General features: G+C 35.7%; 3 protein-coding genes across 4 annotated transcripts; 2 read left to right on the forward strand and 1 right to left on the reverse strand.

Annotated features, from left to right (window-relative positions):
• Positions 1–803: 803 nt before the first annotated feature.
• LOC8288168 (probable E3 ubiquitin ligase SUD1) lies at positions 804–8,559 on the forward strand. Of its 2 annotated transcripts, none has more exons than XM_048375400.1 (10): positions 804–1,293; positions 1,938–2,633; positions 3,052–3,819; positions 3,913–4,124; positions 4,223–4,588; positions 5,724–5,884; positions 5,975–6,138; positions 6,292–6,438; positions 7,060–7,577; positions 8,063–8,559. In XM_048375400.1, the coding sequence occupies exons 1-9, from the start codon at positions 967–969 to the stop codon at positions 7,567–7,569; spliced, it is 3,351 nt and encodes a 1,116-aa protein (XP_048231357.1). In that variant the 5' UTR covers positions 804–966; the 3' UTR covers positions 7,570–7,577; positions 8,063–8,559. The 2 variants fall into 2 exon arrangements, with proteins under 2 accessions (XP_048231357.1, XP_048231358.1); XM_048375401.1 differs by having other exon boundaries at positions 5,727–5,884.
• A 3,399-nt stretch (positions 8,560–11,958) lies between these two features.
• Positions 11,959–14,385, forward strand: LOC8288170 (organic cation/carnitine transporter 1). Its single transcript, XM_025157277.2, is given in 9 exon segments — positions 11,959–12,168; positions 12,170–12,231; positions 12,233–12,381; positions 13,140–13,256; positions 13,259–13,333; positions 13,336–13,722; positions 13,725–14,064; positions 14,066–14,193; positions 14,196–14,385. Coding segments are annotated over 9 exon segments (1,593 nt in total). The 3' UTR covers positions 14,321–14,385.
• An 885-nt stretch (positions 14,386–15,270) lies between these two features.
• LOC8288172 (polyadenylate-binding protein 8) lies at positions 15,271–20,662 on the reverse strand. The gene is made up of 9 exons (XM_002518687.4): positions 20,043–20,662; positions 18,519–18,637; positions 17,749–18,405; positions 17,573–17,650; positions 17,398–17,487; positions 16,918–17,055; positions 16,614–16,787; positions 16,335–16,538; positions 15,271–15,803 (listed from the first exon to the last, which is right to left on the reverse strand). The coding sequence occupies exons 1-9, from the start codon at positions 20,272–20,274 to the stop codon at positions 15,561–15,563; spliced, it is 1,935 nt and encodes a 644-aa protein (XP_002518733.2). The 5' UTR covers positions 20,275–20,662; the 3' UTR covers positions 15,271–15,560.
• Between the last annotated feature and the right edge of the window lie 4,011 nt (positions 20,663–24,673).

Below are 24,673 nucleotides of genomic sequence, written 5' to 3' on the forward strand. Positions count from 1 at the left end.
GTTTTAATAATATTAATTTGAGATGAGATTTGTTTAAATCAGTGAGTGTCAGGCTTACTACGGGTTTCGGTGGCCTTAAGCCTACCCATTCCCTAGTGCCGGTCACGGGCCCACGGGTGGGGTCGTGACAATAATAATTATTTTGATACTGTACTTAGTAGTTAAATAACTATGATATTTATAATTATAAAATTTAAAATTAAATTTTTTATTAGTAAATTTTAAATTTAATTTTTTTGATAATCCTAATAATAAACGTGATTGAGTTAAATAAAACTATAATAAATTTTTAAATATTATAAATTATTTTTACTAATTTATAAAACTAAAAATAATATTGCAAAGTAATATATATTTAAAGATATTTATATTTTTACTAATCATTTAACATACTAATAATATTAATTAATAAAAAATTTATTAATTTTATTATCAATTTTTTGATTTGCAATGCAATAAAATTAGAGTCCAATTAACGGCTATCAGCTATCAGTTGAACCAAACAAATTTTAAATCAATAGAATAGAAAATATATATCAAACTTCTAATTTTGATTTTATTAAAAAGATTTTATTTCAATAAAAACTTATATTTCAACAATATACACTCAATATTTTTGTTAATTCGAAAAAATAACAGTATTAGTGATTTTCATTTTTTCTTGAAATGTTGTTATATAAGAATTTAATATTTCTAAGAAAAAGTATAGTAAGATTACCATAGCGTTCAACATATTTAACTGAAGCACCAATCCGAAACTTCCACGTCCTCCATTCATCATCTTGCAACAAACCGCCAACCAAACCATGATAAAAACCTCATATACCTTCTACAAGCGCATGTGCGCAAACTTTAAGAAAACCAGAAAAAAGAAAAAGAAAAAAGAAAAACCAAAAAACGCGTTTCAGCTTTCAATCCGAACTCGTTCCTGAACTCACCGAGTCAAACCAGCCCCAAACTCGCCCAATGGAGATCGCCGCAGCACCTTCACCAAACGACGACACTAGCAGTAACGACGCTATAAGGCCGTCATCTTCATCTTTATCCTCGTCGTCAATTTCGTCGAAAAATCGTGAGGAGAGTAATTGTAGTGGAGGAGCGACGGCGGCGACTTCGGCGGCAAGGTACGAGGATGACGATGAGGAGGAGGAGGATGTGTGCCGGATCTGCAGGAATCCGGGAGATGCTGAGAATCCATTAAGATATCCCTGTGCTTGTAGCGGAAGTATCAAGTTTGTGCACCAAGATTGTCTTTTACAGTGGTTAAATCATAGTAATGCTCGTCAATGCGAGGTAAATATAATTAATTTGATTGAAATTTTTATTGTTTATTAGGGGTTTATTTTGCCCTAATTTTGTAGAAGTTATTAACGATAATATTGTGTTTTAGGTTAAAAGTTCATGTTTTAGTGATGAAATGATTAACGCAACACATAAAGTGCATGACTTTTGTTATTAAAAAAAAAGATGAATTTGGATTAACTTTTAAGAGTAGTAGTATATGGATTAGAATTGTGAAAGCTGTGGTTTTATGTGTATGGGTTTATAACTTTAGCTTTAGCTTCGTCTTTGGGATAAAAAAATAAAAAGAGCTGATTGCTGTTATAGGATAATCAATTTATTTATAGGCTTTGTTTAGATAATTCATGTGCAGGAATTGAATTTCTTTGAAGTTTTGCAAATTCATGTCTTTTGTGGCATAATTTCATTTCTTTTAAAATGCCTAGTCTATTTTTTTTTTAAAATAATAATAACAATAACATATTGAAGAAAATTGAATTTTAGCAACTATGAGGTTTTCGAACACAAGAATTGACAGAATATAATTTAATTCAAATGATTCTTGCAATGTTAGACTTCCAAAACACTATTGAAGTGGCTTGTACAGTATTTTGGAGATTATTTGTTTAATTTTTCCCTTCTGTGTGCTTTTGCAGGTCTGCAAGCATGCATTCTCTTTCTCTCCTGTTTATGCTGAGAATGCACCAACAAGGCTTCCTTTTCAGGAGTTTGTAGTTGGAATGGCAATGAAGGCTTGTCATGTTCTGCAATTCTTTTTGCGTCTTAGTTTTGTACTTTCTGTTTGGCTACTCATTATTCCCTTCATAACATTCTGGATATGGCGTCTGGCTTTCGTGAGGAGTTTTGGGGAAGCACAGAGATTATTTTTAAGTCATATATCTACAACAGTTATCCTTACTGATTGTCTTCATGGCTTCCTGCTTTCTGCAAGCATTGTTTTCATTTTTCTTGGGGCTACTTCATTGAGAGATTACTTTAGGCATTTAAGAGAGCTTGGAGGTCAAGATGCTGAAAGAGAGGATGAAGGTGATAGAAATGGTGCCCGTGCTGCCAGACGACCACAAGGACAAGCTAATAATAGAAATTTTGCTGGTGAGGCAAATGCTGAAGATGCGGGTGGAGGACAAGGAATTGCTGGGGCTGGCCAAATAATCAGAAGGAATGCTGAAAATGTTGCTGCTCGGTGGGAGATGCAGGCAGCTCGTCTTGAGGCTCATGTTGAACAGATGTTTGATGGTTTAGATGATGCTGATGGTGCAGAGGATGTACCTTTCGATGAGCTTGTTGGCATGCAGGGTCCAGTATTCCACTTAGTTGAAAATGCTTTTACTGTGAGTCTAAATTATCTCCTGTTAACTTTTGTTGGTATTTTGATGATGGATGTTTATAAGTTTTATACCGTTTCTGTTTTCTGCCAATAATTCCGATTGATGACTTATTAGTCATTTTAGAAGTCTTTTGCTTTTGCTTTTTCATTTTTTCTTATTCCTCTTATGTCTAGAATTGGACATGTATTTTCACACTTTCTTATCAATTCTTTAATTCTTTTCTCATTGCTACTAATTGACTCAAGAATTCCTTTTCTTCTTGTGTATGTGTGTGGGTGCAAGTGGGAGAGGAAGAGGAAGAGGGTGCGGCTTAGTATTCTAGTGTTTACCCCAGTTAGAGGAAGAAAGGATTTAATGAAGTTTGAGCCTCTCATTTACATTTATTGGGTAGTTAATTTATTGTGGTTTTATTGATATGCAGGTTTTGGCTAGCAATATGATATTCCTTGGTGTTGTAATCTTCGTTCCCTTTTCATTAGGACGGATTGTACTCTATTATATATCATGGTTATTCTCTTCTGCAAGTGGTCCATTGTTGTCAACTGTTATGCCACTTACAGATACTGCCCTCTCCATAGCAAATTTTACATTGAAGAATGCATTAACTGCTGTTACAAATTTGACATCTGAAGACCAAGATGGTGGACTTCTTGGCCAGGTTGCAGATATGTTAAAAGTAAATGCAAGTGAAGTGAATGATGTCTCAAAGAACATAAGCAATCCATTGTCAGCAGAGCTTGTAAAAGGGGCAGCTATTGGCACATCAAGACTTTCTGATGTTACTACTCTTGCTATTGGATACATGTTCATATTCTCTCTGGTCTTCTTCTATCTTGGCATTGTTGCTTTGATTAGATACACCAAGGGCGAGCCTATGACTATGGGGAGGTTTTATGGTATTGCTTCTATAGCAGAAACAATTCCATCCCTTTTCAGGCAGTTCTTGGCAGCAATGAGGCATTTGATGACTATGATAAAGGTTGCCTTCCTTCTGGTGATTGAACTCGGTGTATTTCCTTTGATGTGTGGATGGTGGCTGGATGTTTGTACAATAAGGATGTTTGGGAAGTCTATGGCTCAAAGAGTTCAATTCTTCTCAGTTTCTCCTTTAGCAAGCTCTTTGGTTCATTGGGTTGTGGGGATTGTTTACATGCTACAGATAAGCATCTTTGTCAGTCTTCTCCGTGGGGTATGATTCTTAGCTATCTTAACAAAGTTAATAGTTCCTGCAATTTTCATTGTTGTATTAAACTGATACTCTATATCTTTCTTTTGCCTGCAGGTTTTACGTCATGGAGTTCTGTATTTCCTTCGAGATCCAGCAGATCCAAACTATAACCCATTCCGTGATTTAATTGACGATCCTGTGCACAAGCATGCTCGCAGAGTTTTGTTGTCTGTTGCAGTTTATGGAAGTTTGATTGTGATGCTGGTATTCTTACCTGTCAAACTTGCGATGCGGATGGCACCCTCCATATTTCCATTGGATATATCGTAAGCACCCACTATATAGTTCTGCAGTTCCTATGAACCAGTTCCACCTGCGGCTACTGTTTCCTGTCCTCTTACCTCTTGGTTTGCTTTTTTAACAGGGTATCTGATCCATTCACTGAACTTCCAGCTGACATGCTTCTTTTCCAAATCTGCATTCCATTTGCCATTGAGCATTTTAGATTGCGGACTACAATCAAGTCTCTCCTCCGCTATTGGTTCACAGCAGTTGGCTGGGCTCTTGGTTTAACAGATTTTCTACTGCCCAGATATGAGGACAATGGTGGCCAGGACAATGGTAATCCTGAGCCAGGAAGGCAGGATAGGCTGCAGGCAGCACAACTAGGTGGACAGGATCGAGCTTTGGTGGCACTTGCAGCTGCTGATGATCCAAACGGAGGTCTTCTGGCAGCGGGAAACTCTAATGTTGCTGAGGACTATGATATTGATGAACAATCTGATTCAGAGTATGCACTGAAATATTAACTGTTTTACTTGGTCTAAATTACATCACTGCCTACTGATACTCTTCTTCTTCTTCTTTTTTTTTTTTTATAATTATTATAACCTATTTATATTTCTTATAAGTGCATACCTATCTGTAAGCTTTTGACTTCTTTTGTTGCCACAGCCATTATTGTGCATTCTTTGGCTTTTTCCTATGGACAAAGTAGGAACTCTAAAACTTTAGGACTACCTTTTCTTTTCCTTTCCGCTAGAACTAATGTATTTGATGTTTTTCCCCGGTACATATGCAAGTCTATATTGTACATAGCCAAATTATTTTAGCCAGTGCACATTGTCCCTCGAATTGTCCTTTATGTCTGCCACCTCCATCTTCTGCCGGATGTGGTTAATTGTTTTATGTGCTCATATTCTCATTTCATCTTCTGCAATGCTTGCTTAACTGTGCTGTTTTATGCTGCTCGGTAGTCACTCCATAGAGTATAGTTGGTCTCATGATGGTTACATTAGAATTTTCCCTGACAGCATTTTGTGGCCATTTGATGACTAGGTACCATCTGTGTCCGCTAATGCCATAGCTACTACCTTGTAAACAAGTTCTTTTTAGTTTTTAAAATAAACGGAAGGAAAGACGTGTTCTTGCAAAGTTGTAGTATCATATTTTCGGTCATATGTGACTCTGTTGACAATATACGGTTGCTGATGATATTATGCTCTGGTTTTACGTTTCTTGGGTCATTCACTACGATCTAATATTGCAATGGTATATGTGGTGCTTCTGCTGCCCCTACCACCACCTACACCTCCTCCAATAATTATAATAATTATGATGACAATAGAGAGTATCCGTTCTTTTCCTCTTCTTTTGCTCAGGTCGAATGTAGCTGTGGTAGTAATGTTCCAGAGCCCGGCTCCTGACCCAAGGCTTCAATCGGGGAGAGAGACAGAGAGAGAGAGAGAGAGAGAGAGAGAGAGAGAGAGAGAATAAAAGGAGAAGGCTGTGCAATTTGCATGTTCTATCATTGTTCCTTCTTGAAATTACATCTTTTCTTCTGTCGTCATTTCTTTGTTGCTGTACTTTGTTTAATTACTGTTTCAAGACCACAGTACAAACTAATATTTAACTTCATCTTTTAGCAGGTACAGCTTTGTCCTTCGAATTGTCCTTCTGCTAATTGTGGCGTGGATGACTCTACTCATCTTCAACTCTGCCTTGATAGTTGTACCAATAACACTTGGCCGTGCCCTTTTCAATGCAATTCCTCTTCTCCCAATAACTCATGGAATCAAGTGCAATGGTAATGTGGTTAGTTGAATTTGTCTAGTCTCCTTATGTATCATGTGTGTGAGATATGAACAATTTGTTTATGCTTTATCTTTCTCCTCAGATCTTTATGCTTTCATAATTGGAAGCTATGCCATTTGGACTGCTTTAGCTGGAGCTAGATATTCTTTTGAGCATATTAGAACAAATAGGGCAACCATTTTACTTGGTCAAATTTGGAAGTGGTGCGGCATTGTTCTCAAGAGCTCTGCGTTGTTATCAATATGGGTATGTGCCATTATGGCTTTATTTTTTTACTTGTCAGGTTTTTATTTGTTTGACCTACTGACTATTCTTGCTATAGAAACATTCTAGTTTTTGACTTTATTTTTTTGGTGAAGAATCTAACTTTTGATACCTAAAACCATTCTTTTTCTGTAGATTTTTGTTATTCCAGTATTGATTGGACTGCTTTTTGAGCTTTTGGTGATTGTGCCTATGCGAGTGCCTGTGGACGAAAGTCCAGTTTTCCTTCTGTATCAGGACTGGGCACTGGGACTCATCTTTCTGAAGATCTGGACCAGGCTGGTGAGTTATCAGTTTTTGTCATTTCAACTTGATTAATAAGTACATAAAATTTGTTGGTATGACCATAGCCCTTCCTTTTCTTTTTAATTTTTGTAAGATTATTGGTTGATAAGGCATGCAAATCTATAATGAGGGTCTTGTATTTTCTTGTGTGTTAGCTATTTAGTTTTCTTGTAAGGACATTTAGGGTTTACTAATAGAACATGAAATGGATAGGGCTCTAATATCAGACTCTTGAAAGCGTTTTCCTGTGACCCTGGAAGTTGGTGCTTTCTAGAATGGGACTAATGATAAAAGGGAATTCTGAACTTTGGCTGGTTTCATAATCATGGTAAACCTTCTAATTTTATTAACAATGGAACATCAATAACAATTGTGCCAATTGTGAGTGAGTGACAGTACATATACATCGTAAATTGGCAAAAACATATTCCTTATAATTCTTTGCAATAAATATAAAATGCTGATACAATGAATTGTAAGACTCAATTCATTTTCTTTTTTTCCAGAGTACAGGTTGTTTTAAGTTTTAAGTTATGGCTGATGTAATTTCATATGTTATGTTTGATATCAGACCAGAAGAGTTGAATTTGTTTTCATGTTGTTTTTGTGCTTGAACAGGTTATGTTGGACCATATGATGCCACTAGTGGATGAAAGTTGGCGAATAAAATTTGAAAGGGTTAGAGAAGATGGTTTCTCGCGGTTGCAAAGCCTTTGGGTCCTGAGAGAGATTGTGTTCCCTATAATAATGAAGCTACTAACAGCCCTCTGTGTACCTTATGTGTTAGCAAGAGGTGTATTTCCTGTACTTGGGTACCCATTAGTAGTAAACTCTGCTGTGTACCGGTTTGCATGGCTGGGATGTCTCTGCTTCAGCGTGTTGTGCTTTTGTGCAAAGAGATTCCATGTTTGGTTCACCAACCTTCACAATTCTATACGTGATGATCGCTATCTCATTGGGCGTAGACTTCATAATTTTGGAGAAGATAAAGAAGAGAGGGAAAACGAGGCAGGGACTTCCTCTGAAGTACAAAATTCTAATTTGCAAGGTGCTGATTTGATTCGAAATGATGGAGAAGTTGAAGTAGGGTTAAGGCTAAGGCGGGTTTATCAACAGGAGGCTAATTGACGAGGCAGGTGTGTAGCAATTCTAATCTCATTTAGGCTTTCTATCCCTTGGAAATTTTAATAGGATATACCATTGGGGGAGTCTTTTTCAGGATGTAGTGAACAAACGATAGTTGGGTATTTTGTGCATATCATACATGCTTAATTAGTAGTTAGAACTGAAAACATTCAAGTATTGGCTGTTAAGAACATTGTATTTTTCAGGTATTCTCTTTTGGTTTCCACTTACATGAAAATATGTATATATGCGCCTTGTTAAGTCATAATATATATGTCCTTCAAAATGTTGGACAAATTCCAATTCCTCATGAACACACTTTGATGGGAAATTGTTGAATAGGACTAATACATGTGTCAGCTTGTTCATACATTAGGTGGATTCTGCATGGTTGGTCTTACTTGTTTGTATAGGGTTGGTTCACATGCGATCGTCCTGTCCATTTATTTTCTCAAGCTTTATCTGTTTTTCATTTTTTTTTAAATTTTTTATACAGCCACTAATTGCAATGAGGAACGCACGTCTACCAGTAGTATAACTTGCATGACGCAGAACCCAACCCACCAAGATGCTAATCTTCCACCTGTGTCTATGATTTGAACTCTTAAATTATGCATAGCTGAATAGACCCTTACCCTGATGAAGTAGGGAAATGGTGTTTAATACAAAGCAATGATGCAAGGTTTGTTGCTGGAATTTGCCTTGTTTGGCCATATTTGCAAAAGGGGAAGTTTCCTTTATTGTTAGTGGCTAAGCGTGGAGTAGCACTTTTAGCAGTCATAGGGGCTTATTTTAAATTTCTATGTGCTCCCCTGGCCAACTGAGATCTGTATCCCCCACAGATTGTGGGAAATGTATGCCCCGTAATGTTTAGACATTCTTCTAGTCCTTTGTTTTATGTTGGCTTTATGTTAGTGGCCAACACATTTTTCCCTGTAAAGATTACTTCATTCCCATAAATTCATGCTGAATTTTGTTTGTGTTCCTTCAAAAGAATCTAAAAGATCTTATAACTAAACTTAATTGAATTCCACTGGGACAATTTTCACTCATTATTTTTAGTTAATTATGGACACTGACGGATGTGCAATCATTGTCTAGACCTTATCGTGTTGGTTATCATTAAGATTATAATTGTGACCAATAAGATCCTGTACTGTCCCTTCAAAACTACCCATTATCGTTAATATAATCCATATTCAAAAATCTAAAGAATTGTCATCATTTCTTCATATTATATGACACTGAAAACCTAAAATAATTTCATGTTAGAAGATGATAGCCCTTGTTGTCAATTTTACCGGTTGAGCTATATCCTATTGGTTAATTATCATAATTATTTAGTTGAGATCGAATTGGAAAGGTCACATTATTGCATGACCCAAAATATTGATTTCCAAAATGGCTTCAGAATACACTAAACCCCTTACAAAGGGAGGCCTGGCAGAGATTAACAATTCAATATCTAAAACTTCTTTCCTCTGAAGCAGGACTCAAAAATGGCGGCGACTTCGCCCATGTCTTCGGCCATTTAGGATAGCTTCCTTTAGTGTCAAAGCCTCACCCACAAGAGCTGAAGGAACCTTCTTTCCACCAGATCTGGCATCGACCCCATTTGCATTATTTCTTTTAGTGGAGATAATGTGGATTCCAAATATAAGACTCAAAGATTAGCCATTTCTTACCCAACATCTACATGCTTCTTTACATGTTAGAGTTGTCCACAAAACATTCTAATTATCATTCAGCAAGTTAAGAGGTGGTACTTTTCTCAAATAGTTGAGTTTTAGCTTCTTAGATTATATGCACAGTTTTGTGAAATTCGACGTTTATGGAAGTCTTTTGATTAATTACTAACATGCGACTATTTTATATAGTGGTTCTGTCAGAATTCAAGCCGAATCCCGCCTGAACTTCTGACTGAACAACATCATGATCGAATAGAGATCCTTCCGACTAGAGACCATTCCAAATGAAATGAGAAACAGAATAGCACCCAACTAAGATCAGAGGATGTCTGTCAAAATAGCTTATACGTTTTATTATTCTGGACACGCTGACATGTCCCCTCCTCAACATGCATATAATAGACTAATTCTAAGTGACTAATTTTCGACGTTTTAGAGAAAATACAACAAGTAACTTGTATTCTAAGCAAACATCTCATCTAATCAAAACCCTTTTCTTAAATTGTCTCTATTGTTTTTATTCAAGGAATCGACTTAACCATCAAAGTGTCGCCAGAACACCTGCTGCCACCATTTCTGACCCTTTTTTTTTCTTTTTCTTATACAAGAACGTAGCATCTACTTTATATGCCTGCAAAACAGGCAGGAAGGAAACACAGGTTATTAGGTTTCAAAGGGCGCATTAGGCCCCCTGAAAGTTTAATGGCTTAAGGGTTATACTAGTAGCTTTGAAAAGCTTTCAAATGTTATGAATATAGAAGCCGTGGTCCCTCCTGAGACTCCTATAGCTTTTAGGGTTGTAGCAGTCGTTTTCTAAAATCCCTAATCCAGACTCTTTCTCAGTAATTCTGAGAAGTTTTCAATTTTTATGGTTTAGACGCTTTGGACCCTCCGGAAATTTCTATGGCTTTTAGGGTGTCATTTTCATAAAATCACTAATCCTGATTCTTTCTTGCTGTAATTATCCCTTTTGCTCATTTCATCGTAGTAGAACCAGCCTTTACAAAGACAATATTTGAAGATTTAGGGGTAAATACCTTTGCGATTTTCTTTCTTTTTTGTAGGGTTTATTTTTATTTTCGGTTTCTTGTTATACCATACTGTATTCTACATAAACTTGATTGAATTTGATTTCATTTGTTTATTGATATGCTTCCCACTCATGTTAGCAAATATAACCCAAAAAAATCAATAGTAAAAAGATGATCAAATGAGAGCTTTGCATGATTCAACTTAATATAGTAAAACCTATCCATAATCATAGTATGGAGACCAAACTATTTTTCTTTTGAAACAAATCGGAGCTTCTATTAAAAAGGAGATCAACCACTTTATAAAGGGCATTTTATTAAAAACCTTGATTTGGAAAAAGAGTATTTCTAAAACTAAAGTCACAGACAAGCAATACAATTATAACATATCTGCTAACAGAAGGTATCAAATCCACAAAGGGCATTCGTTCTCTAGCCAAATCCGATTAGAATCTAAATCCATTTCAGAACTAGCTAAACTATGAGCAACTTAGTTGCAAGTTCAACTAATAAAATTAAAACAAATAGTATAAAATATAGAGGCCAGTTTTTGAATGCCCTCAAGAGTAAGACTAATCTCAAAAAAGACCACAAAGTCTTTGGATATCACTAAAACCACAATCGAGAGCAAGCATATACCTTCTTGGATAGCCAACAACTCGTCAAATAGAGCAGAGGGAATAGAAAAAGGGTATCCATCTACTTTATTTTCAATATTTGTATATGTTAAGAAATAGACGGTGAAAAAATATCACTAAAAAAAGATAGATGTTATTTAAAACTATTTTTAATGATATTTTTTGACTTCAAGAAAAGGGTATTCATATTATACAGTTATTATATATCGGCAAATCCAAAAATGTGGAATTTTTTTATTTTTTTTATGCTATAGCATAAGTGTGTATATATATATATATATATATATATGCAAGTTTTGAAAAGGGGAGTTAAAATAAAAATGATGATATGTTATAATATAAAATTTAATCAATTTTTTTTTATAATTTTATGGACATTTTAAAAGTGTCATAATTTTTTTATTTTATACTTTTCTAATTGATCTCTAATAAAATTTATGCACATGTGAATGGCGACAAATATATATTTTGATCCATAACTCTTCATTTTAGATTAATTTGATAAAGCTGATTGATTAACAGTTATATTGTCATTAATTTGATCAGCTCATAGCCCGATCATATTGGAGATTAGGGTTTTATGCACTAATATGACGTTATCATGATAAGCCACTATTTAAACATATTTTAGTTATTTTAATATTTTAAATTTTGATGTACTCTAATAGATATTTATGTTTATTATATATATTATATGTTTTTTCTCATTATCTTATTCAATACATACATATATACCGTACATAAGTGTTTAAATATTATCACAAAATATAATTTTTAAATATTTATTAAATTAAGTCGAAAATTAAAAGTATTTAAAAAGTTATAAGAAAAATTAAAATATTTATTAGCCTAATTAAAAATTAAAATATTAAATAACTAAATGATAAAAATTTAGAAATTTGTATATTTAAATATGCATTTCTCCTTAAATAATAATTAAATAATGTCTAACTATAAATATGTATAAATATGTATGCACATCGTAAGGAAGCTACAAGTGACAAAATTAGCATATATCAATACTCCATTAGAAATATGGAAGATGAAGAAGCTTCGCAAAAACTTGTGCATGGAAACATTGAAATGGCAGAAAGAGGAGAAGCCATAAACCCAACGACGAGACTTGATGAAGTAGTTGAAAATTACATAGGATCCTTAGGATTCTCGCAGCTAATACATGTCTTCTTGATCTCATTGGCATGGATTTTTGATTCACAAAACACATTAGTTACTATCTTCAGTGACCGCGCAGCCACCTGCTTGGAGATGCATATCACCTCTCCAACTCCATGCAAATACTGGCAGCTTCCTCTTTGTGCATCAATGGAGGAGGTAGTAGCAAAGGTGGGGATGTAGCTGGCTCTGTTTGTGGGCTGCCATCGGGGACATGGGAATGGGTTGGTGGGAATACAAGCTCTATTTATTGTGGACATCAAGCCTTTCTAAAAAATTATTACGGTATCAGGCACACTTGTCATGATGTAAGGATCCTATGATACAGGGTTTACATTCACTCGATGAAAAATTCTTCAAAAATCTTTAAAATATTTTTACCTAAATTTGGTGTATATTTTATTTATACACCAAACTGATAAATAATTAATATATATTTTAAATAATAAAATATATATCAATCATCTAATATCAAAATATAAAACACTCATAATTTACTAAGCTAGGTAAATAATTTCCTAAATTCTTTAAGCATGTACACATGCAGTTGCTATATTCTATAATTTTTTACTTTCAAAACATTGCCTTTCACTTATAATACTATAAGTAATTAGTTACAATCTTTTTTCACTAAAATTTAATGATGATGTTTAGTTGCTATAAAAAAAACATCAAGATTTTAATTATATCAACTTAAACATGATTAACTTGTCGGTTGGTTTTCTGTTAAATTGACACTATTCTGAAAACATGTTACATGAGATTCGTTTTAGCTGTTAATATGTATAACAATCAAGATATTCGTATTGCATCATAATAAACAACAAAATGGTTTACGTGAATATTATTCTTTGAACCCTTTTTTTTTTTTTTTTGGATGATTGGATTTAACGGTTCGAACTCAATATTTTACGGTCTTAAGAACGATTCTAATATTCAGTTACACCCAATTGATTTAGACATTCAAATTCAAACAGCTATGACTACTATTTTCTTTTTCTTGAAGAAATAAAGAAACTGACAGGGGAAATTCTACTATGCAGGTTCTGCTTTTTTTGGTTTCCTGGCTGACAAATACTTAGGTAGGAAAAGAGCAGTGCTCCTCTCATGTATCTTAACCTCAATAACAGCCTTTCTCTCCTCACTCTCACCAACTATATGGCATTTCTCCGCTTTGCAAATGCTTTTGCTCGATCAGGAATACGGATATGCTGTCTTGTTCTGCCTACTGAAGCTGTTGTAGGAAATGGCGTGGTCAAATTGGCCAATATGGCTTCTTTTTGTTTACTGCAGGCTTTCTTTCTCTCCCTTTAATTGCCTATCCTACAAGAACTAACTGGAGGGGTTTATACAGGATCGTGTCTCTATTTCCCCTCGTCTACTCTCTCATATTTCTCCCTTTTGTTTCCGAGTCTCCTCGTTGGCTTCTTGTTAGATTGCGAAGCAGAGAAGCTCTTGATATATTGAAGAGGTTTGCAAGACTCAACGGCAAGGAGTTGCCACCCAATTTGGCTCTCGCAAATCCATCATCTCCAAAATTGGGTGGTGGTGCTGGAATAAAAGCAGAAACTAAGGCTGGTGAAAATGAAGGGCTGTGGGGCACTCCATGGGCTGCTAAACAAATGATCCGGTTATGGTAACTGGTTTTGGAGCTGGCTTTGTTTACTATGGCGTTCAGCTGAACGTTGAAAACCTTAACTTCAACCTCTACTTCACCGTTGCAGTCAATGCATTAATGGAGATTCCTGCAGTTCTTATAGGTACTATTCTCTTGGGCTTCACAAACCGACGTATGCTCTTCTCGCTGTCTGTATTATTGGCAGGAGCTTCGTGCATTCTTTGCATCACCTTCTCCCATGGAAGACGGAGAGCAAAGGGTGATGAATCTAGTGGGAGTTGGCCACAGTTAGTCTTGGAAGGCATTGGTTTTATGGCTGCTTCGATGGCATTTGACGTGCTGCATATTTATTGAGCTTTTCCCCACCAATGTCAGGAACTTTGCTGTTTCAATGTTGCGGCAGTTATTGATGCTGGGGGCTTCCATAGCACCTCTACTGGTTGTCTTTGGTCGTTTAAGTCCATCCCTTTCTTTCCTTGTATTGGTCTGCTTTCTGTTTTCAGTGGAGTCCTGAGTTTATGGTTGCCAGAGACTGGAAATGCTCCACTTTATGAAACCCTAAAGCAGCAAGAAGAAGATGAGAAGCAGACTTGTGAAATCAGATGACTCAGATATCTGGAACTTGTGAAGCATATTCAGTATGCACAAATGCTTGGGCTGTGAAGAAAGTTTGCAGGTGTTCAAAACTTTGTTTTTTTCTCTTCTTATTTTTTTTTTTTCCTTTTTTTTCTTTCCTGAATTTCCTTGGCGAAATGTTGTACTTCTGTTGGGTTAAAGCCAGAGAATTTGCCATTCGTCAGATTTGTTGTTATCTACGAAGTCCTTGTCCTTGTTTATAAATTGATTTGTTCTGTAGGAAGTCTTTGTTTATAAACTGAACAGACCAAATTATATTCAAGATATTTCGCTTTCGCTGATATTCAGTCAAATCTTAACTTGTTTTGGACTTGTTTATTATCAAGTTACAGAGTGCTTCACATCTCTTGGAAACAGATTTAGTAGAGTTTATATAATCCTATAATTATTAGATGCAAAAACATATATAATATTAAAACATCAAGTTTTAATAATTTAATTTATGAAAAAGTTCATGGATCCGGAATGACTCGACTTATAATCCTTAAAAAATCATACTTTATCTAATTTAAATTCATTCAGCTTTTAAACAAGCTCAAGTGAACTTCAAACGGGCCGAACTCCAGATAGCTAAAAAGTAATTCGGCTTATTTACTGACTGAGACTTGTTAAGAAAAAACATGCGGATACAGTAAATACCAAGAAGGGTTCAGAACCATTATTTGGCAAATAAATGGTAAGTCTAGTTTGATTCATTCCTGCATGTCCAGGCACTTCCAACTAATCATCAGAAGGCTCCGAACGAGATCAACATGCGCTGCAATCTCACCTAGATGCCCACATTGTAGACAACATTCCCTACTATGAAGAGTCCACTCATTTAGCTACTTTCAGTTGAGACGCATGCCGCTGCACAATAATGATTTCATCTACAGCTGAATTTCCGCTGTCAAATATTAGCATCCAGATAGAAAAGCAAGGACACAAGAAAACTTCTTTCATCTTGAAATAGCTCACAAAATAATTCACTGATTTAAGCCAACCAAGATATAAAGGTAACCCAACATTGGCATAATCAAAAAAGTTAAAAGCTCAAATCTCACAATCTTCAAAACAACTCCCTGAAATCTCAGTGAACAGAAAAAAGAAAAAGAAAAAAGGGGGGGAGTGGGACCAGCTCCTACATTACTATGAAATATCAGTCTAAAATGTATCAAAGCACGTCTAAAATGGTTTCACATCCTGATTTCAAAAGCTATGCCCACACAGCCTAGGAAACAAGGTTATCATTCAACGACAATGAAGCCAGTTGATCAGCTGCACCACCTGCCTGTTGCTGTTGAACACTCCTCAGAACTTCCATTGCTTCAGCAACCTTTGCTTTCAGAGCCTCTGGTGATTCGAGCAAGTGCAGAACCTCAGTCTGGTCCATCTCAAGAAGCATGCCTGTCACCTTAGCTGCTGCATCAGGCTCCAGCTGCTCTACTAGCGGATAGAGATTCTCACCCAGCATCTAGATTTATTCATCCAGTGAAGAAATTAATGACTTTATTCAGATAATAGCAAGTTATGCAACAACTAGTATTTGGATGTGTGCTTTATGCTGCAAGCACCAGCTGTTAGCAGTTTAACCTCCCAACAGCTGGGCCATACTTGTTTGCTGAACAGAAAGGATAAGCAGCCAGCCGCTGATCCTGTCAGCTCTAAATTGAAACTTTTTAAAACTCATATTTCTTCAGAGATGCATGCCTCTCACTATCATGAAGAAACTCCTTATAAGAAATGACCAAATGAGAAACTTGCATTCAATAAGGCTCCAATTGTAATCAGAACACAAAGGAGAAAAACAGTGCTCTGTTTCATGAAAGAAAGTATGAAAACATTTAAGCCACTCTAAGTACTGACTAACGACACTTGTAACATCATGTTCCTTGTTGAATGACATTCATATACTAAACCACAAAAATTGACCAGCATCCCATCCTTCAGTCCTCTTAGGCATGAAACAAAGTCCATAGAGATAAAAGCAAACGCTAATACATACCGTTCTCTGCTGCTCTGGAGAAGCATTTGCAAGTGCACTAGCCAAAGCCCCAATTGGAATTGGTTGAGAAAGAGCTGCATCACGCATAGGCATACCACTCATGTCATATGGAACAGAAAGCATGCCTCCAGCAACACCAGTCATTGGAACATCAGGAATACCTCGCCCAGGTGGGTAGCGATAGACGCGCCCCCTTGGAACCATCTGTCATAAACCACTATTAATTAGACAGAAGATATCAACAATATCAACAGTCTAGTACAAAAGGCTGCTGCCAACCTGCTGCTGCATTAGTGGGACAGGCTGCTGGGATTGCTGAGCAGCTCCTGCCCGTCGACCACCAGGACGTTGACCCTGCTGCCCCTGCTGAACCATTGGCACAAAGAAATTTGGCATAGGAGCCCCGCCAGGTCTCATGCCAGGTACGAGCTGCTGCTGATATCCAAATCCAGGCTGACAGTAAAGTGAATCATTAGATAAAAGCACCTTGTCGATAAGATCATTTGCAATTGATTAATCAAAAAGCAAAACAAAGAAGCATGTGATGGACATAATTGAAAGGCAACACCAAGAGAATGGTTACCTGGGGAGGTATGATTGCAGGTGGGGCTTGTCCATAGAATATCTGTTGTCCAAGTCCTGGACCACCAGGGGGGTACATTGGCATACGGGGAGCAACTGATGGTGCCATTGCTACTGGCCTTATCTGAGAAAATTGGGCCTGTATAAAAAATAAATAATTATAAATCCATAGCACACATGGTTTCCCAAGCAAATCAAATGTTAAAAAATAAGGCATGCACATGATAATTTCAAAAGAATCAGTACAAGAAAAGAAATTTCAACAAAAACATAACATGTTAGACTTGAAAGCAAACACCTGGTAACTGATTCATTCATGCAAGAGTACTTATGCGACCATTACATAGGTAAAAATACATGCATATAAGGGGTGTCTCTGTGACAGGTGTGTTTGTGTTTGCATTTAGGCATATGTAAGGGAAGAGGAGCCATAAATGAACAAAACCAAGACCCGAACAGTCAGAACAAAAAGAAACCGTACCTGCAACCTGGCTCTTCTATCTTCCTTTCGTTGTGCAAGTGCAACATAAAGGGGTTTGCTAACAACCATTTTTCCATTCATCTCCATGAGCTATGAAAACAATGAACTATGTGTCACTTTATTGTATGGTCATTATAAATGCATAATGCACAACAAGAAAAAGTAATCCACTTACAGCTTTAGATGCCTCTTCAGGAGTCGAGAATGCAACAAACCCTGAACCTCTGCTTATTCCATTAGGATCTCGCATAACCTGTTAATATGATATCATGTATGTGAGTGATGTTGGAATCAGTAGAATAATGAAGGCTAATCATACAGGCAGCTTACTATTAAAAAATCAAAATTTACCTTGCATGATGTGATTGTACCAAATGGAGAGAAAAGCTCCTTAAGCCTATCATCACCTATGCTATCATCTAGATTTTTAATGTACAAATTGGCCCCTTGAAACTTGTCAGCCGCCTCTTTCATACTCTGTTCAAATCGAACTTTTAATTCATTTTCCCTTTCATTTTTCTTTTGGGCTTTCCCAACAAACCACTCCTTATCATCAAATTTCTTTCCATTAAGGGCCTCAACAGCTGTAGCAGCATCATCTGCATTCTCAAAGTTGACAAATCCAAAGCACTTTGTTTTCCCATCTCCATCCCTCATCACTACAGCACTTGTTATTGTTCCATATTCACCAAAAGCTTTCTTCAAATCTTCCTCAGTAGTTGTTTCTGAGAGATTCTTTACATACACATTGTTAAATCTTGTCTTATCTATGGCGCTTTCTCTCTCCTGCTTGCGAAGGAAGGGTCCCACATACACTTGCTTATCATTCAACAGCATTCCATTTAATTTCTCTATAGCCTTTTGAGCGGATTCCTCATTGTCAAACTGTACAAAACCATAGCCCTTTGACTGACCAGAGGAATCAGTAGCAACCTTGCAAGAGAGGATGTTCCCAAATGCCGAGAAAGTATCATGTAATGCTTTGTGATCAATCCCCTTATCTAGATTCTGTCATGTGAACAAACAGAATGGCTATCAGAAAATAGAAATGAGGCTCGGAAAGCCAATATCAGATAAATAACCAGAGGCAAGCAAAACTCGTGATTAGCAGATATAGATACCTTGATAAAAATGTTCCCAGACCCACTTTTACGGACGCTGGGATCACGATGAGAGTACATTATCCTAATGGGGCTTCCATTGAGAGGAGTAAAATTCAGCATATCCAATGCCCTAGCAGCTGTCAAAAGTTGAGATAGAGAATGTTTTAATGTAGCCATAAGAAGGAACAACCACCTCCTCAATTCTTTGCAACATGCAATTTCAAGAACAAATACATTCATTGGTTACATAAGCATTGATTATTCTCTCTTCAATCATAGCATGATCCCTACTGACATATGATAATCTTAAAAATAAAGCACCCCAATTCAAGAATGCTTCCCCAGTTCATGAGTGCTTCCAAGCATGACAAACTTTGGAGCTTTATACTAGTAACATACAAATCATATTCCATAGATTACCCAACTTACAGTACAAATAGTGTGTTGAAATCAATTTCTTAATCACAACTATATTGTATCCTTTATTGTGTTTATATTTTTAAAGCCATAAAAAATGTTTGATAGAGTTGCATATTACATCCTCATTTCTTTTGCAATAAGATTGCATAGTTACACCAGAAATAAGATACACACTACAAGTCTACAACAGCCTAATAAAAAAATTGGAGGAAAACTAGTGAAGCACCCAATAAGTAGGACGACTGGTCCACTTCAGCATTCTGTCTAGCAGCACAATCTCATTCAAGGTTACAACACAAAACAATTAAAAGTTGATTACAATAAGCACAATCATTCACCAAGACCTGGGAGTACCAGCCAGACCAAGACTGCGTAGTGCATATATCAAAAGAAGAAGAAGTAGAAAAAGGAAAAACCTTCAGATACAACTCTAACTTTATAGGACTATAATTGCTTTCCTTACTGTACTTAAAGAAGACTGAACAAACAGATGAAGCTTATGAGACAATCTTTAAATTTTGTGACATCAATAGGAGAGCACAACTGAACATGCAACCCAGGCTGCAAGTGTTCCATCAGCTACAGAAGATATTCTAACAATCCCAAGAATGCAGCAACACTAGATTCTTAATGTCCTTGAACAGATTTCCTTCACCTTACAAAGGTTATGTTACCAGATGACTACAAGTATTCAAAAGAAATTCAAGAGCAATCAATAGCTTGAAAGCAACAAGATTTACTAAAGCTTAGTATTACACACACATTAATGACTTATTTTTTAAACTCCTACCATGCAATCCTTTTTTAGATAACGGACCAACTGGACGTCAAAAGAATCAATTTTTAGCTCTGTTTTCTTTCCTTCTTTTTCTGTAAGCAACACAACTAATTTACTCTTAGTAACATTAAACTATCAAAATCCAAAAATCAACCATTGTCCTTTTGCACAAGAAAAAGATTAACTAAAAGACTTACCTTACAGGGTAAGGTCTAAGCACTTATAAAGCCAACTTATTACTAACTATTACCTATTAAGTCTACTACTACTATTCTTAAGAACTAATAAACAACCTTATACTTAGAAGTCCAACATAAACCCAAATGTAAAATAAAAACACTAACCATCTTGAGGACTGCTATAATTGACATATCCATAACCAAGCGATCGCCGAGTAGTCAAGTCCCTACAAACCCTAACTGAAACAACTTGCCCAACTTGATTAAACAGGTCATACAAGTGCGAATCGGTCACATTCGCCTCCAGATCCCCAACGTAAAGCGACGTCGTCACGTATGGTGCGTTAGCTCCACCGTTAACATTCTGTCCTTGAACTGGAACTTGAACTTGTGCCATATCTTCTCGAATAATTTGTTCTTTTTCAGAGTTTTTTAATTTTTTTTCAATTTCTCTTCCCTCTCCTCTTTTTATTATAACAAAGAACAAACCTTAACTTAAAAACAAAAGACAAAGTGATGATAGAAGCGCACACCGAATTTCTGATAAAATGACTAAGAGAGCTGGTTTCTTTTTAGTTTTTGACTTTTGATAAATTTTTTAAAGATTTTTGATAAAGCTGGGGAGGAGAGGGAAGGTGGAGAAGAAAACGGTGATATTGGCCGCCGGAAAGACGGTGGCGGCGCGGGAGGGAGTGACAGAGAGTGAGGTTTAGAGAGAGAAAGAGAAGAGGGCACTGAAAAAGGAAAGAGTTTTAGAAAGCAGACAGACAGAGGATATAAAGGGAAGAGGAAAAAAAAAAAACCCTAGGCTAGATTTTAAGGAGGAGAGATCATAGCCGTCGGATTTTGGTTTGATAATGTGGGACCCAAATAACAGGAGGGTCAATAGGTGTTTTTCTGGAGGGAGGGTCAATAGGTAAATTGGGTAACATTTTAGATTGGGGGGCATTTTGGGTAATTTATTTTTTAATTATAAATGATGAGAGTTTCTAATTTAAGACATTTCTTTTCTTGATTTTGGAGATATAACTATCATCAACTTAAGTTTTACATCATGTTAGCTTAACTCTATGGATGATGTGAGAAATTATTATTTTCTTTTTAAAAAAGTTTAGCTAGAATTGAGTTAATTTTGAAAATTTTACTATAATATAATAAAAGTTATAGAAAAAATATGTGTTTTTACCTAAATATATGCGTCGATAAATGAATTGATTCTTAAATAATATTTTAATCTATATATATATATATATATATATATATATATATATATATATATATATATATATATATATATATATATATATATATTCTTTCTCAAACTCTTCACTACGAGTCCTCGCGACACCAGTAATATTCTCATACCAGTCTACAATATACAGACTTTGAACAAATATACAAACTTTGAACAAATATACAAACTTTGAACAAATATACAAGCTTTGAACTAGAGAAATATAACTTACAAGAGGAGGATAAGAATATAAGAGGAAGGTGTTTCTTCTCACTATCACTCTCACACTATACTCTCTCTTTTCTCACTATATTTCTTCTTTGTGTGACTTGAAGAATACAAGAGGTTCTTCGTATTTTCCAGTCTGCCTTCTTCTAAGAGAAACTCCTCTATTTATAGAGGTCTTGAAGCTTTGGATACTCTTCTTGAGGCTTTGGATACTCTTCTTAGTGGAATAAAGAGGGCTCCACTTGTTCTTGTAGTCTTGTGATAATAGAGTAAGATGCTTTACTCCTTTTATGAAAGTTATCGGCCATGCTTTGAAAAAGAATCTTTTACTTTTTTAAAGAGTCTTTTGTCTTCTTTCTTTTTTCTTTATATGACTCTTCTGTCTTTTTTTTTTCATTGGGCTTTTGGCCCATTACAAAATATTTTGGGCTGTCATTTCTAGTTTTCAACCCAAGGGCTTTACAGATGTGTCATTTAATGGGCTTGAAAATCCCAAAACAGTCATCTTCGTTTGAGTCACCATCTAGGTCTATTGCTGCCGAGCTGGTGCTGGAAGAGGAAGATGAGGCTTTTGATTTTCCTTTGGAAGAGACGGTTTCCGACAATTGTTTGATCAACTGTACGAAATCCTCTTATGTCTGAGCCGCTGCTAGCTTTGGAATTATGAAGGACTTCTGCGCCAAGAAAGTGGTTTGTTCTTTGGGAGTTGGCAAAAAGCTATTTTTTGAAAGAAAATTTTGTACCAACTTTAGTGATAATTTTTCTTGATGGTTAAATTTATCCCACCATTTGACTTTGAACCTTCGGGTAAGGATGATTTCTCCATCTGCTGCTTGATGGAAATACCAAACACATACCTAGGGGAGAAAAAAGTTTGAACAAAATAGAAGTAACGAGGGAAAACGTCTTTCTATTTTATTTGGTTTGTAGTGGGCTTTGAAAAGGTTAAACAGAGGTAGAACTTCTGGAATTATGGTCTCAGGAACATTGCCATAAAAATTCCATCATTGTTTAAACCAATATGGGATCTTTGAAGTTTGGATTGAGCTTGTATCGAAGTAGAAAAGCCAAGAATGGCTTTGTCTTTCGTTTTGAAGAAGAAAGGTATTAAACCAAGCTTGTTGGTAATCCCAATAGTTGAAGGAAGTGTTTAGGCTTGATGGGTAGGTTCTTCGGAGGGAAGTTGGGAAAGATATTGAAGAGTGTAAATCCATTCCTCAATCTGTAGGGTGGAGGATTCTTTGGATGGTGCATGTGGAATATGCAGGATCTTTATGGTCTTTGTGTTTTTTGAAGTGTTTGAACTTTGCAGAACCAGTTACCTCAAGGATAGACTGGTAGTAGGATTGAGGCTTTGAAATATTCCAGGGCTTGAAATACCATCCTGGAGGGAAAATCTTTGAAATCAGTTTTGAGGGGATTTATGTACAAAATCCTTCCTCAATAGTCAAAATGTTTTGAAAATTTTGCTTTTCTATATATTCGTTGGATTTAAAAAGTTTTGTTTGTGACAAAACTATTTCTTGAGAGTTGGGCTTTGAAATACTTTTAGAGTTCTGAGATAGGTTTTGAGGGAAAATTTCTATCTCAGGTTATGAAAAAGGGATAGAAAGTATACCTTTACCCTTGTTGGAAGAGGAGGATGACTTTGGAGATGCTTCGGGTTGAAGTTGTATCAATTTCTTTGAATATTCTTCGACCCTTTTCAGGAATTCAGGATCTTACTGTGCAAACCATTCCTGAATTTACAACTGTTGTTAGGCCGGATCGGCCTTGCTTTGGTCAATTTCTTCCTGGATGATTTCGGTCCAGTTTCTGATGGGCTTTGAAGAAGAAGGCAAAATTTCCTTCTTTGGACTTTGGATAGGCTTTGAACTTGCTGTCGATTTTTTTTCTTTTGCTTTTGATTTTCTTGGCATTCTCACTCATGTTTTTGAAGAAACTCTCTGGTTAGAAAGTCTGGAATTGAATTTGAATCTCCTCTTATGTATTCGATTTCAAAGTCAAAAACAGAAAGAATGGCTTGCCATCTGGCAAAAATTTATTTTGAAACTATGTTTTGAACATCTTTTTGTAAAACTTCTTTAGCAGATTTACAATCAATCCTTAAAAGAAATTTTTGGTTTAAAAGATCGCTTTGAAATTTTGAAATGCACAAAATTATCGAAAGAATTTTTTTTTGATAGTTGAATAGTTTTTTTTTGTGTATCATTCCAGTGTGCAGAAGTAAACTGGACAATACATTCTTTGTTGTTTTGGACTTGCTTAAGAATCCCACCATATCCTAGATTTGATGCATCAGTTTCAATAATTTTGAATGCAGATGGATCAGCTAGGTGTAAATATGGTATTTCAGAAACTTACTTTTTTATGCTTTGGACAATCTTTCTATGCTCATCGGTCCATGCAAGGGGGTTTTTCTTTAACCTATCATGAAGGGGCTTTGCAAGACAGTTCAAATTTGGATAAAAATCCATTACATAATTTAAACTACCAATGAATCTTTGTAATTGTATTTTTTCCAAAATTTTGTCTGGAAACTTTGAAGTAAAGGCTAGAGACCTTTCAATTGGGGTGATAGTTCCCCGAGAGATATAGTGACCAAGAAATCTAATTTTTGTTTAGAATAAAGATATCTTGGATTTTGAAACCACTAAATTTTTCTTAACAATATAGAAAAATGTCTCTAAGTGTTTGAAATGTTGCTCTAGAGAATTTAAAAATATCAACACATCATCAATGTAGATAATGCAAAACTTTGAATAAGGATTGAAAATGTCATTCATGATTTTTTGATATTCAGAAGGAGCATTTTTAATCCGAAGGGCATTACATTCCATTCGTAATAGCCAAATGGAACTGTAAAGGCAGTTTTGTACCTGTCTTTTGGATGAATCTGGATTTGCCAAAATCCTGATTTCATATTAAACTTTGAAAAAATAAAAGCAGAATAAAGCTTTTGAAGAAGATCTTTTTTGTTTGGAATTGGGTATCTGATCCACTTTAGGGCTTTATTCAAAGGTTTGTAATTAATCACCAACCTAGGTGTTCCTCTTTCTATCTCACTATTTTTGTTGACATAGAAAGCTGCACAAGACTAGGGGGATCTAGATTTGGTAATCAAACCTTTTTGTTCCAAATCTTTTATTTCTATTCTACAATGGTTTTCTAGGGTTTTATTCATTTTGATGGGTCTTGCTTTGGTAGGGATTTGCTTATCAGAAAAAATCTTTTTCATATGGTAAATCTACCATATGTTGTTTTCGTTTCCAAAAAGCATTAGGAAGATCAGAACAAACTTCATTTTTAATCTTCTTTTGCAAATCATAGATTT

The sequence above is a fragment of the Ricinus communis genome, chromosome 6 (genome assembly GCF_019578655.1).
Source record: "Ricinus communis isolate WT05 ecotype wild-type chromosome 6, ASM1957865v1, whole genome shotgun sequence".
NCBI lineage: Eukaryota > Viridiplantae > Streptophyta > Magnoliopsida > Malpighiales > Euphorbiaceae > Ricinus > Ricinus communis.

Excerpts from the sequence above, each read along its gene's own strand:
- LOC8288168 (XM_048375400.1), top strand. The coding sequence starts at position 967 with ATGGAGATCGCCGCAGCACCTTCACCAAACGACGACACTAGCAGTAAC. Across the intron at positions 6,139-6,291 it reads CTGCGTTGTTATCAATATGG|ATTTTTGTTATTCCAGTATT; the intron begins GTATGTGCCATT and ends CTTTTTCTGTAG. Across the intron at positions 6,439-7,059 it reads TGAAGATCTGGACCAGGCTG|GTTATGTTGGACCATATGAT; the intron begins GTGAGTTATCAG and ends GTGCTTGAACAG.
- LOC8288172 (XM_002518687.4), bottom strand. The coding sequence starts at position 20,274 with ATGGCACAAGTTCAAGTTCCAGTTCAAGGACAGAATGTTAACGGTGGA. Across the intron at positions 18,638-20,042 it reads TTATAGCAGTCCTCAAGATG|CTGCTAGGGCATTGGATATG; the intron begins GTTAGTGTTTTT and ends AACTTTTGACAG. Across the intron at positions 17,488-17,572 it reads CTGAAGAGGCATCTAAAGCT|CTCATGGAGATGAATGGAAA; the intron begins GTAAGTGGATTA and ends TTGTTTTCATAG.